General features: G+C 46.0%; 1 protein-coding gene across 8 annotated transcripts in view; it reads left to right on the top strand.

Moving 5' to 3' along the window:
* The window catches only part of MLPH (melanophilin), an 87,840-nt gene that overhangs the window by 38,636 nt on the left and 30,114 nt on the right, over window positions 1–19,090 (top strand). For 5 of the 8 annotated variants that reach the window (XM_048869903.2, XM_048869902.2, XM_048869909.2 and 2 more), the window contains 5 exons: window positions 1,021–1,115; window positions 3,797–3,925; window positions 6,264–6,465; window positions 8,591–8,808; window positions 17,562–17,645. In XM_048869903.2, the coding sequence (XP_048725860.1) occupies window positions 1,021–1,115; window positions 3,797–3,925; window positions 6,264–6,465; window positions 8,591–8,808; window positions 17,562–17,645 (728 nt within the window). The remainder of the gene's footprint in view (window positions 1–1,020; window positions 1,116–3,796; window positions 3,926–6,263; window positions 6,466–8,590; window positions 8,809–17,561; window positions 17,646–19,090) is intronic. The other 3 variants (XM_048869905.2, XM_048869906.2, XM_048869907.2) reach the window with 3 other exon arrangements.

Genomic DNA, 19,090 nt, shown 5'->3' with positions numbered 1-19,090 from the left:
GGGTGAAGAGATCTGGATTTTCTCTTGATTGTCCCTGCTTTATATAAGGGGGCAGGTGAGGATCAGGAGCAAAATTATATTGGGCTGGAGTTAGAGGTAAGAATAAGCAAATCTAAACTGAACTTTAGAATCACTGGCTTAGACTCACTGAGGTTCTCCGAGACTCAGACTCACACCAATCTCCTGTCATGTAATTTAACCATCACCTCTTAATTAGGCCTAGTGAGTCCATGTTGGTGAATCTTTTACATCAAAGAGCTGGAAGATGGGTCTGCAGCAGGAAGAGCAACTAGTGAGAGGATATAAGATGATACAAGTTTTATAAGAAGATACAGGTTGTGAACCATGGCCACATACACCACTGTCATCAAGACACATCGCATCTGGAACCGTCAGCTCCAGGAATGCTGACCTATATCTCTTGAGCTAAAGGAGACTTCCCTGTGCTGTAGTAGGGTGACATAGCGTATATTCCTTGGATCAGCCACTAGGGTGAGACATGATCACACACTAAGGCAGTGTGTTAAGAAAGCATGGGCCCATGAGCACCTCTTGACGCCAATGACTCCAATAGGAGCAGGAGCTGCCCCCGAGAGGCGTTATAAGAGGAACACCAGTATAGGCCCGTCGGGTTGCCATCTCTGAAACACATTGGCTTCCCCACCCAACACCACCACCAACAAAAAGGGTCCCAATGCCAACCCTGGCTAACGGTTACTGAAATGTGCTAGAGAACCATTGTACACGCCCGCACACCAGAACACTAAGTTTATTTTTATGTTTAACTGTCCCAAGTAGAAAAAAAAAAAAATCTTTTCATCAGCAGCTGCAGCAGTAAGAAAACCAGCAAGGCTGGTTAAAAACCAGCCACATGGCAACCCAAGGGTAGCCAACAGACAATGTTCCTTCAGCCGCGCGATGGCTGGAATGCTTCAGCCTGCTGCTCTGAAATCTCGTCCCTGAGTGGTGCTGGGGCTACCAAGCCCTTGATGCACAATGTTTGCTTGTGCTCCTTCCCAGGTGAGTGCCAGCTGCATGCCGGCAGTGGGGTGGGCAACGACAGCGATGATGAAGATGACCTCATGGATGGCGCCGAAGCTGAGCACTATACGAGGGTGAGCATTTACCTCTGTGGACATGCCAGGCCTTGTTCTACGTGCTTCGGTGTGCACTGTGCTCTTCCCCGCTCTGGGCTTTCTTAGCTGCGGGGGGCTTTCTCTGCAGGGGTTTCTGTTGCTTTGGTTTTCTGACACAAACCTATCTTCCCATGTCGCCAATGTAAATGCTGTAAAGAAAGTGCTGGACACCCGCCCTCAGGAAATTAGGCCCCTTTGTGGTGTCAAACTCCCAGAAATTGATGCTCCCAAAATCACTAGCCCATTTTGACCAGGTTTCCTTTCTCCTGATTAATATGAGCATCCTGGTTCTCTCAGAGTGACACACTGTGACAGGTTGGGGGTCCCGTCCAGTGCAGGGTGAGTGCACCCTATATCTCAAGCCGCCATTTGCTTCTAGGCAGTGAGGCCTAACTGTTTAAGTCTACCAACTGGCTCTTTGCTATAAGGCTGTAAGGCCTAGCAGCCAGAGTCAATGACAATACCCTGACTCCCAGGGCAGTTAGATTTAGTGGCCGGAGTCAACAGGGTTGGGCCGCCTCCCAGAGGGGCGGCAGCCAGGGTAGGGAGACCCAGGCCCTCCCTGCTCCACCGGGTCTCAACCCAGGGCCCTGGTAATGTGCAAGTGAGCTCGCCACGTAGAGGGGATTCACCAGAACCACGCTGACTGCTGCAGGGACAATGGCTAGTCTCTCCCGGGGCTACTTCCTATCGTGACTTCTGTAGTCCTGATGTAGACATCTTCAGGGTCTCTGGGCTCCTCTGGATGCACCAATCCCAGGGGCTCTGACCTCCAAGTGGCGTCGTCAGGTACCTGGCTGTCTGCCTGAGTCTCGGTGTCTCTGGCTCCCTTAGTCTGGGGCTTCCACCGCTCCCGGGCTGGAGGCTGCAGCATATGTCCATCTTCTCTGGTGACTAGACCAGACTGACGGCGGCTGCTCCCTCTTATACGGTTGCTACACTGTGAGCATGCCCAGTTTGGACATGGGGGCATGGCTTCCTCAGCCCACACTGAGGAGTTAACCCTTCCCCGTCCAGTGCGGGGTGAGTGCACCCGTCACACACACCAACCACCTTTTTCTAAATAGGAAGGAACAGTGTGGCCTAGAGGGCAGAGCACTAGACTGAGACCTGGGTTCTAGTCCTGGGCCTGCTGGGTGACCTGTTGCAGTCACTTTGGCCCTCTGTGCCTCATTTTCTCTCTTTGTAAAATGGGGATAATAATATTGACCCTCCTTTATACAGCACTTTTAAGATGAAAAGCCGTAAGTGCGAGCTAGGTATTGTTAAATAGATTCTAAACGTCACATTTCATTTTCTATAGGTCAGCCCCTTAGCCAGCTTTATTACCACATCCATTTGTTAAATCATTGGCATTATCTGGGGAGGTAATTGTTTCTTTCAGTTGGCCTCCTGGAAATGCAGTCACTTCATTTCAATCTAACCGGTTAAAGATACAAACTATCCTTCCCCAGAACTATGCCTGCACTACGGCCCTTACAGTGGCATGGCCGTACCCGCTGCAGCTGGGCCACTGTAAGGTCTCCTATGTAGCCGTTCTATGCCTGTGGGAGAGAGCTCTTTCATCAGCATAATTAACACCCCCCCTCCACGAGCGGAGGTAGCTGTGTCAGCAGCAGAGCATTTCCCTCCAACACAGCGCTGTTCATACCGGCGCTTCTGTCGGTGAAACTTCTGTCAGTCGGGGGGGAGGTTTCACACCCCGATGGACAGAAGTTTTACTGACAAAAACACTAGTGTAGACATAGTCTTAGTTTGGTGAAGGATCTCCTTTGGGGGCATAAGCATCACACAATGAAGTGTAAAATTCCACACAGGCCAAATAAATTAGATCTAATTGCAAGGGGCATTTTAAGGAGCGGAGAGGGCAGTGCCTCCTTGCTGTGGCTATCTCTGAAGGATCCCCTGGCTGAAAAGGGGGACGCATGTTTGAGGATTCCATAGCAGCTGTTGGAATTCTCTGTGAAATCTGAGCCAATCTCACTTCCCCATAAGTCCTCAATGAACCTCCAGTTGAGTTTCTTCTCAACAGCCCAGAATACTATGGTCTTGACCGAAAGATCATAGAATCATAGAATATCAGGGTTGGAAGGGACCTCAGGAGGTCATCTAGTCCAACCCCCTGCTCAAAGCAGGACCAATCCCCAATTAAATCATCCCAGCCAGGGCTTTGTCAAGCCTGACCTTAAAAACTTCTAAGGAAGGAGATTCTATCACCTCCCTAGGTAACGCATTCCAGCGTTTCACCACCCTCCTAAATCATTGAATTCTTAGGGAGTCTTTCCATTCACTTCAAAGCACACTGGAACAGACCTTGCTCATCGGATCCACACCAATATTGGATATCATTCCCATTCTCATTTACACATCTACTCTTTAAATAGGAAGAAATGTGATCCACATTCTGCCCTCAACCACCCAGACAGCTCCACTGACATGTCAGCAGGGTTGCATGGCAGAAAGAGAGAGCAACATTCGATCCATAAATACAATTAGGCAAACCAGTAATGTCAGATCTGTAGCCAGTAGAGAAGAAAAGACACAACCAGTAACATAGGCAGAGATAGATCGTTATGGGCTGAAAGTCATCAGACCCCTTTTTAAAGACTAGTTGTGTTTACACTGAATTTTTCTTTCTTCCACTTTCTATGCTTTCTAAGATGCGCAAGACAAAGCGTCTGCTGTCTGTTCATCCCTTTGATTTTGAACTGGACTCAGAATATTCTGCTCAATCACGTCGTCAATCTTTGCAGCTTTCTCAGACTCCGGTCAACCAGGATGGCCACCAGGTATGGGGAGGTGGTTGAGGACTGCTGTTCTCTCGTTCCTTGCTCCCTTCCTTTCTTGTCTTCCACTGTCCAGCTGCTTGGAGTTTCCAAAGGTATGATGTTGATTAGCTTTTCCCCCTTGCTTTTTTTTCTGCCACATAGACCTTACTCCTGATGGCCATGAATCAGAATGCGGATAGTGAATTGGAGTGAGGACTGGTGAGCTAGGATGGCAGGAGATTTGGAAAAGATTGTGTCCTCGGGTCTCATTTTCTTCTGGGTTTAATTACTTGTTTTTAAATTGGCCCCTGCAGGAATCGGATAAGTCTCTGTTTCTTTGCAATCCCACATGAACATAGGCTCCGTTCATTTCTAGCCTCAATGGAAAGGGATAAAGTTGGCTTCTTGTGGTTCCAGCTAGCTGCTCTTGCTAGAGATGGCGAGCAAGGCAGGCTGGGAATTGTAGTCCTTGTATCCACAATTGTAGTACTGGGTTCTGTCAAAGTCTGCTGAGGAAAGGAGTAGGAAATATGAAGACTCTTTTCTCCCTGTTCTGTGGGAAACCTGAAGGGAGCGGAGGTGCTTCTCTAAGTAGGACGGGCATATAACCAACACACATCTGTTTTCTCTGTAATTTTGTTCCTGTGTTTACACTGAGGCAGGCCCCTCTGGGGAGGAGCTGAGGCCATCTAAAAAGACTGATCCATAAAGTCTTGACAAGCAAAGCTGTTCTTATTGTTTGCAAAACTCCTGGGGCCTGGCTCTCCTAATTGGCTTGGCCTGTCACAGCAAGCCACATGGAGATTGACCTTCTGAAAAAGAGAGGGAATTGTATGGGTAGCGGAAGATTTCCCAAAGCTGAAAAACAACAATTTTGCATAATTATTGCATAACAGTTGTGCAGAAGAGTACAAAACCAGCTTCATAATACATCGATACTTCTTCCGGTCATCAGTGGCTGTTACCAGCCATTGCAAACTGAGAGATGTTAGTACAGTAGAACCTCAGAGTTAGGAACACCAGAGTTACAAACAGACCGGGCAACCACACCCCTCATTTGGAACGGGAAGTATGCATTCAGGCAGCGGCAGAGACTAAAACAAACAAAAAACAAATACAGTGCAATACTGCCTTAAACATAAACTACTACAAAAATAAAGGGTAAGCAGAATTTTTTTTCTGTATAGAAAAGTTTCAAAGCTGTACTAAGTCGATGTTCAGTTGTAAACTTTTGAAAGAACAACCTTAACGTTTTGCTCCGAGTTACGAACAACCTCTGTTCGTGAGGCGTCCCTAATTCTGAGGTCCTACTGTACCTAGATTGAACAACACACCCAATGACTGTGAAAGTCACACCTCGACGTAGCATGTACAACATAAGAGATTCTTCTTCCTTCCCCAGACCTGAAGAAGAGCTCTGCATAGCTCTAAAGGTTTATCTCCACCAACAGAAGTTGGTCCAATAAAAGACATTATCTCACCCACCTTGTCCTGTCATAAAAGATCCATGTATTCTACTTGATGCACAAAAAAGCAGCGTCTCTTGCTTGATGTCCAAAAGGCAGACAGAGTTTTTCTGAAATGTTCCGAACTGACTTGCACACAGGCTAGTGGTGTGCAAACCTCAAAAGTAAAGAGTAGTGGTTCAATTTGTACAAGAGCCCAGATGTTTGGGTGCTGATCTCAGCCTTAATTCACACCGTGCAGACTTCATGGAGTTGCAGGACTGGATAATCCATTCTTGCTTCTGGTTAAGTCAGAAATACTGAGTTGCCTTTTTTTTCTTTTTCCTGCTACCTCATCGCTTAAAACCCGTCTCCTGGGTAGAACCAGAAAGTGCTGAGAAATGTAACAATAACTTTTTAGTTGAAAAGTCAACCAAACCTGGGAGTTTTCAAACTCCAAAATAAGTTTGATACAGCTTTTGGGGCAAACCGTGTAGGTTGGTTCTAGCCTGTCTTTGTGAAGGAGTGTGCTTGTAGCCTATGAGAAAATGACTCTCTTTAAGAACCATCTGAATATAACCAGGGTTTTGGGAGCCACATTATTGTTTATTCAGTAAAAGGACTTGACATTTTAAAAACATAGACACATGGGCTGAGATTTTCAAGGCTGCTTAGGGGATTGTGATGCCCAATTCCAATTAAAACTAATGGCAGTGGGGTGTACTAATTCCTTAGGCAAGCATTTCAAATCCCATCCACTTTTAGGTCTTGGTTCAGGAATTGGAACTAGAAAGTTGATCCACTAATTCACTGGTGGGGAAAAATAACCTGAAAATATTTTGCTTGAAAGTGGGTTATGGGGAAAGGGACACACTGCTTATTTATAGGTACTGACCCATGTCCTCTCTTCTCAGTCATTCCCGGATTTCCCTGATGCTGGCGAGGACACCTCCCAGAAGGAGACAATGGTTGCTGAAGCAGACCTGGCTGCAGTGTTCCACCAGATCCTTCAGGAGCAGGGACAACATATGACCCCTCCAGAGCAGGAGTTTAGCACCGAGGTCCGGCTGACAGTGAACTCACGAAGGAAGAGCCTGGAAAGGAATCCCAAACCTGGTAGGCTACACTGACCAGTGTCCTGTCCCATTTGAGGAAAAGCAGCTGGGCCAGCAGTTCTAACAGAATGGAAATGTTAATGGTTCCAGACTCTTAAAAAATAACTAAACTACTAAAACACACAGGGCCTGACTTTCAGGTGCATAACCGTCCATCTGATTTGCACATGCAAATCCGCTTATGTAGCTAGCTGGTCATTTGGGCATAAGCAACCGATCATCCTGGCTCCAAAGCAAGGAATGCCACCTTCCGAATCACCAGCCTCACTCCCTGCGGCGCTCTGGGCTGTGCGAGGAGGTCTCTCAGGTCTACCTTGCTTAGCGTGTCAGATGAAATTGAAAGCCAAAGTAGCCTTGCTTCAGGCCTGAGTGCAGCCACATTTTAACTTGCTCAGCCAGATTCCCATCTGGTGTAAATCATCCTACTTCTAATGAAGTCAGTGGAGCACTGCTGATCTACACCAGATGAGGATTTGGCCACCGTGGCAGAGCAGTGGCTCAGTTGCGTATGGCATGATGACAGCTTATATCCTCATTTTCAAGTTGTGCATCAAATGTACTCATTTAAAGTGTACTGTCATGCTTAAATCTGTTTGGGGAGATTTCTCTAGCTCCGGAGCCTGGTGCAATCAAACCCTCTCCTGAGAGGATCAGGAGTTTATGGATACTATAAGTACTCTAGCGAATGAGATTAAAGAAAACAAATTCTTCTTTCACTAATGTGCTTTCTCCTACCAGGGTAACAAAGCAAAATGTGCATGGTGCATAGCTTAAACATGGGCTGTCCTAAAATATAATCTCCCGTGTATTTTTAATGTATTGGCTGGATTTATTTACACCCAGGTGACTGTGACCACTGAGATTAGCCGAACTAGAGGTAAATAAAATGGAGGTACTATATAGAATAAAAATAACACTCTGGAACTGACTTAAAAAGCATTTAGACTCTTTACTGTCTGGTAGGTGAAGTCCTTGATCCACCCACAGCTGTGGTTATTCACACTTCCCTGCACTGCCCCGACATCTTGTTCTGGAGAGTTCGCCTGTGGGGAATCATTCCAGTCCTTGGTCTTGGTACTGAGCCTGCCAGCAACGGTGTCAGTTGGGCAAGTGGGTCTTGGGATGTGGACCTGTCTCCACCAGGAACCAGGCTGAGACCACCAATGAATGTCACATACATGAGGGAATTAGCTGCTAGATCGAGCTCAGTCAGCAGCTACCTGGGCTGGATTTGAACCCGTGAATATAGCAGTGAAAAGTTCCCTAGACCATTGTCAATCCGCTAAGTAGTCCAGCTGCCTCACTGAAGTCCTGTAAGATGCTTTTCACTGTGAGATAATACTTTCCCCCATAAAGCACCTTTTGGGTGAGGGTCTCTTAATTAAGTCTTGCAAAAACCCTAAGTGGGACGATTCCTAGTTTAACTGACTGGAAAGCAGAGGCACAGAGCGGTACTGTACATACACATAGCAAGAGACGGTTCCTGTGTGCTCTGATCGTTAGACCACGCTCCATCCAATGTAGCATAGAAACTGTAATGTCAATCCTGTTTGTTCTGAGCACTCGAATTATTTTAAACTGGGTTTCGAGCCCCACTGATATATCTGCTCTCTTAAATGTTACCTCTGGATAACAACCCCCCCTGTAGCCCCGATGAAACAGTTGTTTTTCAATGCCTACATGATGCAGTTCACTGAAAGTAAGGGATTTCTGACACACGCCTTGAATGAGCTCAGAGGCTTTATATCGAAGCGTTTCGTAGCTTTCTCTTTGCTGGCGTGAAAAGCCCTCTACTTTGTTACCTGAAAGCTTGGCGTGGTGAGTATAGGACACTATGGGTATTCTCGCAGAGGATGCATTCGCTTTTGCTTTGAATAAGCTATTGCTGTTAGAGTATCCACTGCTACAGTTTGGAAAGGGAAGAACTTGTCAGCTCTTCTAACGAGGCATCACAGTGTGATTTATTTAGCAGGCTTGTGAGCGTCTGGTCTGAGGAACTGATACAAAGTCCACTGAAGTCACTGGGTGTTCTGTAAAGCTATTTAGTGCTTTTTCCTAATATTGTTGCTGTTTCCTTTTTCACCTCGCCTCACCCATCCTTCCGCGGGCTTTTCCTGAAACCTAAGATGATAATCCCTGCCCTGGGCCTCCAGTGAGTCGAACCCGTTCTGTCCCCAAAGGCAGCCCATGGAACAAGCAGCACCGACCCCAGTACTCGGCGGATAGGGACACCTCCGATGAGGACGTAAAGGGAGCCCAGAAGATACCTGTCTGCCAGCCCCATCACATGAAACGCCGAAACAGAGCCTCCTCCCAGGAGAATATAAACCACTCCGGAAATCAGGTAACAAAGGGATTTTAAACCATTCCCAGTAACTTGTATGATCTGTTCCGTGGCTGAGACTCTGCTTAACCTAAGTCACCTTTGAAAGAGAATGGTTCAGGCAGATGGGTCTCATAAATGGTGGCTCTGGTACAGTGAAATAATAATCTTCTCCAGAGCTGGACTAGCTGCTCTGATGGATGGTGAGAGGGCAGAGAGAGCACACTGTATGCAATCAAGAAAGCAACTGCAACTGCCTGTAAAACCAAGGGATCAGTCCAGCAGCACAGGGGCACTCCAGCCACACCCACTGATCCCACTCACAAGCCCTATGCTAGGGGCCAAGAACGGTGTGGCCTGGAGTAGATATACCAGAGAGTCCACCACTGCAGAGAGAATCCCCAGGAGACTGGCTAAGTTAGTTTTGCAGCCCCTTTGCATTGCCAGAGTAGTGAAAGGAGCTGTAACTTTGGCTATGACTACACTACCACGGTAAATCGACCTATGCTACACAACTCCAGCTACGTGAATAACGTAGCTGGAGTCAACGTACCTAAGGTCTAGTTATCATGGGTCTACACTGCGGCGGGGGGGGTCGATGGGAAAAAATCTCCCCGTCGACTTACCTTACTCTTCTCATCAGGGGTCGACTGGAGAGTAATCTGCAGTTGATTTGACGGGTCTTTACTAGACCCGCTATATCAACTGCCAGTGGATCGATCTCAGAGCGTCAATCTCGGCTCTAGTATAGACCTGCCCAGAGTCTAGGATCTGTCTCTTAAGATATTTTCCCGGTACCATTTTATGGCTGGCTGGCACCTAACTATTCATATCCCATGCCACATTGTGGGCCACGTTCTGCTCTCAGATCCAGAAGGGAAGCGGGTTGATTCCATTGCGGGTTGCACCAGTGTAACCAGGTGTGGTTCCGGAAGTGCCCATTTAAAGCCTATCAATGCTCCCGAGTTATGTGCCTGGGCGGAGAGAGACCAGGCCCTTCTATCTCTGTCCCCTTCTTTACACGGAACATTGCTGGGCCTATCGTCGTTTCCCCACTCCATCCTATTCGCCGCAACGTTTTTTTAGTTCAGCAAGAAGAGGAAATGGAGTTCTACTTCACGCTCCATTTAGCTGTAATAAAAAGCCCAGCCTGTTCCATTTAGTCTATGAGCTGCCTGTAGTTTCCTATGCACCTGAAAAAGGCTTTACTCACACGAATGGATCAGTGCTTTCGGAGCCAATGAAGCCTTGGAGTGGAATAGCTGCTCACCTTCGTGATCCTCTTCTTCTTTTGTCTCTCTTGGAGTGTTCCAAAGGCAGTTGGAAACAGTCACTCTGACTCATCTCATACCTTTGATCAGTGATCCCAAGGGGAAAAGCTGCAAATGTTGCTTATTTTAGGGTGGGGGGAAGGGAGTTAGATTTCTTCCCCCTGTATTGAAGGTTTTAAACAGATTACAAAACAGCAGGTTGAGTCAGCAGAAAACCTTGCTCATCCAATAAACAAAAGCATACGGTGGTATTTGAACAAGCAAACATGCAGTTAACATACAGGCCAATTTCCAAGCTACATTTACAAGAAGTGGATGTGTCTGGGTTCTTTGCACATCCTAAATATCAGTTGCATTCAGTGGGTGTCTAGGGGTGGGCAACAAATGTGCACTCTGACCCGAGGAGCATGAAAGCTGAGGCTTACATGTTGAAAGCTAGTTTTAAACAAGACTGTGCTTTCCCTGCTCTTCCTAAATTCCTTCAATGCATATTGTAAGTAGTGACTGTCCTTCATTTTACATTAAATGATAAAACATGAACTGGATATATGTATGCACATGCAATGAACACAGTACGTTACCGTGGGCAAATAGGGCCAAATTCCGCTTTCGTATACAGCCACGCTGGCTTATTGACTTCAAAACAATACTCGGATCAGTGTGACAGTTTATTGAAAAAGGACAGATTTAAACCTAAAAGAGAAAAACCACACACTTACTGCAAAATAGCTTTTCTGGAAATGACTAGAAAATGTAAATTATAATAATCCCTAGCTCTTCTCTAGCACTTTTCATCAGCAGAGCTCAAAACAACTTTGGAAAAAGAGGGCAGGATCCTGATCCTCATTTTATATATGGGAAGCTGAGGCACAAAGGGACTTGCCCAAAGGGTCACTCAGCAGGCCAGTGGCAAAACTGGGAATAGCACCCAGGTGTCCTGAGTTCCAGCCACGTGATTTATTTACTAGGCCACACTGCTTCCCCGTAACAAAGCAGATCCTGGGGTCCAACACACAGCATCAGTTTTTAGGTACAGCTGGCCAAGAATCTTTGACAAAACTTGCAATTTTGGCACATGTCTTCATAAAAATGACTACAAATTTCAATGGGAAAAAAGATCTAATAATTTCAGCAACCATTTTCAAATTACATCCTGTTTTTCAACCAGCTCTACTCTTAGGGAAAAAATTACCTGCTTGAATACACCTTTCTGTTTTTTAGAGGAAGAATTGTTCAACCAAATATTATTTCAGGCCAAAAAGCCTCTGAGGGAAAAAGGGGAACAACTACTTTTCATACTGGAGAACAAATGGGCTGGCCTGAAAAAGTGGTAAGATGGTATCACAAAGCTCACCTGGGATCACCACTGATAAAGCTCTCTAGAGCAGCCTTTAAGCCAGAGGAGTCAAACTCGTCTGCCTATAGCAGTCAGGAGATCTAGCAATGTCATGCCCATCAATAAGAGGTGCACAGCTAAGTCTTGCAACATTGTCCTAGCGTTTATCCATAATGCCCTAGTCTAACTGCTCTGATGATAACATAGAGTGGCCAACTTTCTAATGTCCGAAAACTGGATGCCCCTGCCTCACCTCTTGCCTCTGAGGCCCTGCCTCCGGCCCCACCTCTTCCCCCAAGGCCCCGCCTCTCCCGCTCACTCCTCTCCCCCTGTCGCTTGCTGCTCTCCCCCTCAACTCCAGCGTGAGCAGCCCCAAGGGACTTGCAAACCCCAGCTCCCGGGCGGGCTGGGAGTGCAGGTCAGAAGAGCACTGTGGCCACGCAGGTGCAGCCAGGCAGCCCTGCTGGGGAGCTAGGATGTAGCCCCCCACCTGCCCCCCTTTGCACTGCCTGCCCTCAGGGCCGTCCTTACCCATACACAAAGTACGCAGCTGCGTAAGGCACCAGGAAATTTGGGGCATGCTGCTCCAGCCCCTGCCCCGCCTCTTCCCCATGAGCCCCACCCCTGCTCTGCCCCAGCCCCGCCTCCACTCCCCTGAGAAGTGCAGCAGGGCCGGCCCCAGCCTCGCCAACGGTGAGTGCAGGGGGGTGGTTCCCTCCTGCCCCCCAAGCCAGCCCTGCCCCCCAAGCCAGCCCCGCCCCCCACGGAGGCTGGAGCCCCAGACACGCACCCCATGGGGGGGCTGCATAGGGCCCCAGAATAGCTAGGGACAGCCCTGCCTGCCCTGCCCAGCAGCCCCCTTCCTCGCCCGCTCGCACCCTCCCTGCCCTGGAGCTGCCTGAGAGCTCGGCCAGGGGAAGCGCCGGCTGCCAGGGCAGCTCGAGTTCCTTCCCTCCCAGGGAACGTTCTATGCCTGCTGAGAGCCCTTACCCCACTCGCTGTGGGTCCCCCACTGTCTTCTGCCCCAGCCCCGCAAGCCAGGCTCTGCAAAGGGGCCACCTGCGGCCCGAGCTGATGCGCGCATGCTGCCGAGGGAGCCGCCACTTCAGGGCCGGGCAACAGGCTGCCACTTCCCCCCCTGCCTGCCGTAACCAGCCTTTTAGTGTCCGGTCAGTACTGACCGGACTCTGCCAGGTTCCCTTTTCGACCGGGCTTTCCGGTCAAAAACCGGACACCTGGCAACCCTGAGCCCACAGTAGTGATGACTCCTTTTGCAGATAATTAGGTTGATCCTACTTAGTCCTACCACAAGTGCAGGGGACTGGACTAGATGACCTCTCGAGGTCCCTTCCGGTCCTATGATTCTATGAAACACCATCATAAAGTATTGCCAACCCCAAGTGTTCAAAAAATCATAGATTCATTGAGTGTAAGGCCAGAAGGAACCATCTCACTTCCTTTATAGCACAGGCCCAATAATTTAATCCGTTAGTTACCCCTGTATTGAGCCTAATAACTTGTGTCTGACTAAAGCATTGCTTCTAGAACAGCATCCAGTCTTAATCTGAGATCTTCAAGAGATAGAGAGTCCACAATTTTCTTTGGGTAGTTCGTTCCAGGGGTCAATCATCCTCACTGGTAAAATTAACCAAAACAAAACTGTGCCTTATTGTAATCATGAGTCAGGACCCCAAAATCATGACAATGGCTTAAAAATCATGAGATTCTTAATAAAAGTTGGGGTGGAGGATTCCTGCTATTCCTCTGGTTTTTCGAGTCTTTGAGGGCAGGAACTCTTTTCTTCAGGCTTTTTCTGCATCCCTGAGGACTAGAAACTTTTTTTTTTAATTAAAATAGAGATTCTCACATAATCACCTGAATCCAGGAGCTGGGGCTTTAAGGAAAAACATTAGCAATCATGAGACCTGTGAAAAGATTATGAGAGTTGGCAACACTGGAATCATGGATAAGCATAGTTGGTCTCTGTTTAGGGCCCAGTCCTTGCCGCATTGAAAATGGTGCTAAAACTCCCACTGGCTTCAGGAAGAATAGAAACCACTATTGTAATTTATTTTTATAACAGAATATTTACCACTTCCCCACTGTTTCCCTCCAAAAATTCTCCTAGTCCCATGTGTTTCAATGGAGTTAAGTGCTCCTGGTTTTCTCCTCAGATGTCTTTCTTCATATCTTTCGAATGTTCACACAACTTAGGGATGGTCCAAACCCCCAGGAAGTCAGTGGGTATTGAATCAGGCCCAAAGTGAACAGAATGCATAATGGATGAACCAGTCTTCTGGGATACTTGTATGTAGAATACCCTTGTCGCCTGTTCCCAATACAGGGAAGAGAGGTGATACCATGTGCAAATGCCAACCAAAAGCAAAGCAAACAAGAAACATAGGGGTCCCTGAATTAACCAAACCCCCAAATTCTGGAAGGTTTCAGATGTCTCCTGACTCTTCATAGGATAATTGAGGTTTTGGCAGCAGATCCTCAGCTGGTGTAAATTGTCCTTGCTCCGTTGAAGTCACCAACTGAGGAGCTGTCCTCTACTGTTTGTTTGTGGTTTTAAAAAAAACTTTAGTGCTGAGAGGTTGTCTGCCAGCCCTCATCATGCAGCCAATACAGCAACATTATAGCTCCTAATGGAGATTTATGGAGGACGCGCCAGCCTGAGTCTAACTGGTGTTGCATATACTAGGTTCTAATAAATTGGGCAAAGCCTAAGGACTAATCTGATTGTACCTTGAACTTGCCTGACTGAGTCTTTGCAGTTTTACAGCATGGCTCTGGGTAACCATATTACTGCTGAAATAGCTCAGTAGACCCCCGATAGCGCTTGGGGCTGAATTGTGCTCTCAGTTATACTCCTGTAACCTCAGTGTCCTACGTGGGGCGGGGTGGCTGTAACTGAGGGCACAGTCTGGGCCCTTGGGAGGGTTTGGTTCTCAGGGGGAGAGTGCATCAGCGCAGACCTAGAGGCTGACCCAGTCTCACTTCACGTTGTGGCTAGCTTGTATTAAAACTTTTAGAGCTTGGACAAACAGCCTCTGGTATCCCCAAGGAGCCCTTTCAATAGCATTATCGATTTATATAGGGGTTCTTTGTGATCTGACCTTTCTAACCCAATGTATTGCCTCATCAAGGCAACACTCCCACTTGGACTGTTAAAACAAGGGCGTGTGGCTTTGCCCTCTCTTCTGGATTCCCTTCTCGAAGCAGATGGTCAAGCTGTAGCCTTATGTAGAGTAATGAGTTACTTTAATTACCCACCCCAAGGTGAGGACTTACACCTACTTTAACCTGTGAGAGTTCAGCCCCCAGATCAACTACAGTACAGAGGTTATCAATGGATGGGGAACCAATGACGCGTAACGGAGATTAACCGGTACTCTTTCTTTAATAATTGCCTTTCTTAACCAAGAAAACAACATACACATGCTGGAGTCTGGTAAAGGAGAGCGAGTACAATACAGAACGTCTAGCATTTTCCCGACACACACCATCCTTTGCGGAAAAAACGAGATTTAGTCATCATCCTCAGCATCATCCTCACCACCACCATCATCTGCATCACCAGTGGTCACCATCCTGGTATCTCCCAAGGCAGGCAGGCAAGCCAGGATACAGTTTTTACAATGTGTTACACCGATGCCCATTGACGGTAGCATGTATTTATGAGGGTTTTAACCACGTTTCCTTATTTGAACTTCCCCACCCCAGTACTTTTGGGGTGCCCCTTTTCCAAAAGGCTAGCTTGTTCGTTCCCCTTGATGTCACTTTATCACAATAGTCACAGGCAAGTTACCTTAAGGAGGTTTTTAACATTTCATCCCAACTACTAAGGGTCGTCTTGTGGTGTCTACTGAGCTCTCATAGACATTATTATCCAAACTCAGCAGTTATTTTCAAAACATCAGCATATCACAAACATTGATACAAGCTTAGCAGGTTTACTATTAATTTACTTATGCTAACTTATCTTTATAATATAGCAAATTTCTCCTAAGGCCTAATTTGGCTAAGTTAAATATTTTAGCCTGTAGGTTTCTTGCATTTCAGCTTTAAACCTTAAGCTATCTTTTACCTATCAAGTACGTCTCTTATATCCATCTCTTTTAATGGATTAATTTATTAGTGACACAGCTGCAAGTCTCAGCCTGCTTATTGGCCGTGGTGTGATGTAAGCGCTGGTCACATCAGATCCAACAGGGTTTACTGAGACTTCACTTTAGAAATTATTGGATTACTGCCTCTATGTGGATTTAGTGCTACTAAAGGTGCTTTCTGTTAAGGATGGTAATTACAGTAGTCTGCTCTGAAGTACCCATTTTTTTACATTCATCTACTGAGCTTACGTTATTCTTTTAAACAAACACAGCCACTCCAAGTTCTTGTGAGGATCTAATTAATCATCTATTAACAAATACAAAAGTGGCATGAAAAGAAAGAAGGAAGTGTTAAAAACACACACACATTTCTCTTGTTTCATGTACTGGCCATTCATCTTTTAATGGGATGCATCTGATGAGAACAGGCTATGACGTGGAGAAGATTGTCATTTCCATTTAGAACAAGTTTTCATCTTTTTTTTTCTACCTAAAAAAAGGCTTTTAGAAGGAAATTATTTACCGAAAGCATTGGTTTCCTTTGAAATGTTCCAATTTTTATTTATTTATTTATTTTTATTAAATGAACATTTTCATTTTGGCCTTTGAACATCAAAAAAGTATTTGTCTTTGATTTTCAGTTTTTGAGTTTTCTGTCTTCTTTTCTCCACTCCCCCCCCCCCCCTTTTCTTCACCGGACAGAGCAGCCAAAAATAAATAAATAAAACTGAAAAACGTTCGGGTTTTGAAAACCAAAAATGAACATTTTCATTTAATTGAAAAATCAGAAAATTTCAAAGGGAACACTTCTGTGTGTGGTTTTCCATTCAAAAAGTGTCATGGTGAATACTTACCTTCTTTCCTTGGTGTATTAGAGAGAGGCTGATGGGGTGCTAGCTGGCTGAAAGATTTATCAATGGGACATGGAACCTGGCCCAGACTTGAATCAGACCCAGTCTGTTAATGAACATAAAATGATTTTCTTTCTGAGACCATTCACTTCCCAAGGGGCAATAATAATGGTTTGATGCTCTCAGTCAATGGCAGGCTGGTGTCCACATCATAAAAACAGAAGGTCAGCTAAAAAAATGCACCGTGCAGCAGGAAATCCAGTTGGTGGGGTAACACCTCTACTGCAACAGGGCTCAGGGAAAAGGGTTCAGGAAACACCAGCAACACAATGGAGCATCCAATGTCCTGACTGACCAACAGGCAAACCCTGCATCAGGCAAGCTGCCCTCCCTCCCTATCCTCTCTCTCTCTGATATTGGCATTTCCAGTCTAAGTTTGCCATGAAAATTCAGGTGAAACAAATCCAAGGGCATCTGAAAGGCATATAATTTTTCCTACCTCATTCTACACCAAGCCCCTTGACTTGTATTCTTGAGTAGATAGAGCTATGCAAATAACTGGTGTTTTGGTTCACTGGCAATTTTCTGGAAACTGAGGGGGAGACAATGGTTTTAGGCCAACCCAAAAACAACTTTTTTTAAAAAAGTTGATCAAAATGAGAAGTTGAAAGAAAAATTAATTTCAGATTGAACAAAATGTTGAGTTCAACCTACAATGAAAAGTTGGGGTTTGATTTGAAGTGGGGTGTTGTTTTTTTAACAGTTTAAATCATTTAGATAAAATGGAAATTTGAAAAAGGAAGTCATTTCAAACTAAAAAATCAAACCAAGCATGTCAAAACAAAACATTTCAGGGTTTGCTAAAAAAAATTTTCTATTTGACTGAAAGGATATGATGAAATTGACATGAATTTGTGAAATGTTTCAGTCAACCCGAATCTGCATTTTTCTTCCCAAAAAAAAGTTTTGGCTGAAAAATTTGGCCATCTCTACTCGGGATTCCCTTAGGCCCTTTTGAAAACCACACCCATTGTCTTTCTATTAGTGATCTGTTCTGTATTTCATGCTTAGCCAGGGGCACTGGTGGTGGGCTCTGTTCTATACCACATTCTCCATTCTGTTGATTAGATCTGCCCTGGACTGTATTCTCGCCCTGGTGGTGGGGTCTGTTCTATACTGTATCCCTTTGTCTCCTCTCCCATAGATATTTGAACTCAACAAACGCATGTCAGCTATTGAACGCATGCTGAACCGTCTGGAGGAAAGAATCCTGGTGCACTCAGAAGAGGTAACAGTGCCAAGTTGGGGGGCTATGCACAACAGGCGAAAGTATTTCCTTTCGCAGTCCCCCCAAACTCCTTTGAAGCAGCTTGCGTTGCATCGTCAGGAGACGTGGCTCCCACTTACACAGGCAGTAGACAAGAAATCTGCTGTACAACACAGCACCTGGGGAGGAGAGGTGCTTCTGGAGACAGAAGGTATATGTAGGAGGTGGATAGTGCCGCTGGCTGCATCAGTGAGTATGTCTGCACTGCAGTCAGGAGGCCTTACACTGTTTACCGCCCGGGTACGTACGCAGGGTTCCAGGCAGGCTTGTAGGGAGGCAGCTGCTCCACCACGCCATGCTCCCATTCTAGCTTGATTAAAGCTAACTGCTGTACTGCTATCACATCTCCCGATTGCAGTGTGGACACACCCAGTAAGTCAGGGTGCCCTGCATGCCACAGAAGTGGTGGCCAAAAGGACAGGGATGAAGTCGTTTGTTTAAATACTGGGATGTTGATTGCACCAATAGACAGACTAACATATAACCCAACTCCCCAAGGTGCTTAGTTCTGTCCCTCCCCAAACGTACACCAGCACCTACCACAAGCTTTAGTCTCTCTGGAGCTTCCTGAAAGAGGAACAGAACTTTCTGCCCAGGAGGATACAGCATTGGTTGGTGAGTGTGCATCTTTCCATTGATAGAAAGGTCCTCGAGCTCCATGAAGGCTAATATGATTTTCAAATGGCAGATGATTCTTCTTTTTAACCATTTATTTTAACCTTTTAGACCCTTGTCATTTTTCAGGTTGTAAGTCTCATCAGAAAACTGAATGTAATGATAACCATTCATTTTCCAAACATGCCACTGGTATTCCGACAGGTCCTCAAATTAGCTCCACTTCGGTCCTTTCTCTGCACAAACAAGTCTGTTTGTTTTATTTATACTGGTCTAAGCAATGTTCCTGTATGTGTGTAAATGCTTCCAGAATGGATGAGAATGCTGGGGTTACGACACAGGAATCCATGGCTACGTTAAATGTAATAATCGGTGTGTTGTGAGTAGCAGATTCTAACTGAGAAGGACATTTGTCTTTTCCATGTGATTGCCCTTGTTTCAATGGCCATCAAGGAAGAAGATCAATTTAATTTTAAATTCTGTTGTGACATTGAATCAGCTGGTGCATCGGTAGGTCACTTAGTGCCAATTTGAGTTTCCAATTTTAGGATATTTAGGCACTTTGCTTCCTTTACGTGCGATCATGCAGTTAATTTATATGACATTTGATAGCTCAGTAGAAGGGACAAAAGCAATTATGAAGATTCATGCAGGTCTGGCTTGAATGGGGGGGTAATTTCTCCCTGGTTAAAATGAAAGATGGGTTCAAAGTGAAAAGTTTGGCGCTTGCTCCAGATCCAAACGTCATCAAAATTTGGGGGTGTTAGAATCCAAGATTTAAATGCGGTGCC

Source organism: Caretta caretta, chromosome 11 (genome assembly GCF_965140235.1).
Source record: "Caretta caretta isolate rCarCar2 chromosome 11, rCarCar1.hap1, whole genome shotgun sequence".
In the NCBI taxonomy this organism is placed as follows: Eukaryota; Metazoa; Chordata; order Testudines; family Cheloniidae; genus Caretta; species Caretta caretta.
This window is presented reverse-complemented; position numbering and strand designations above follow the sequence as displayed.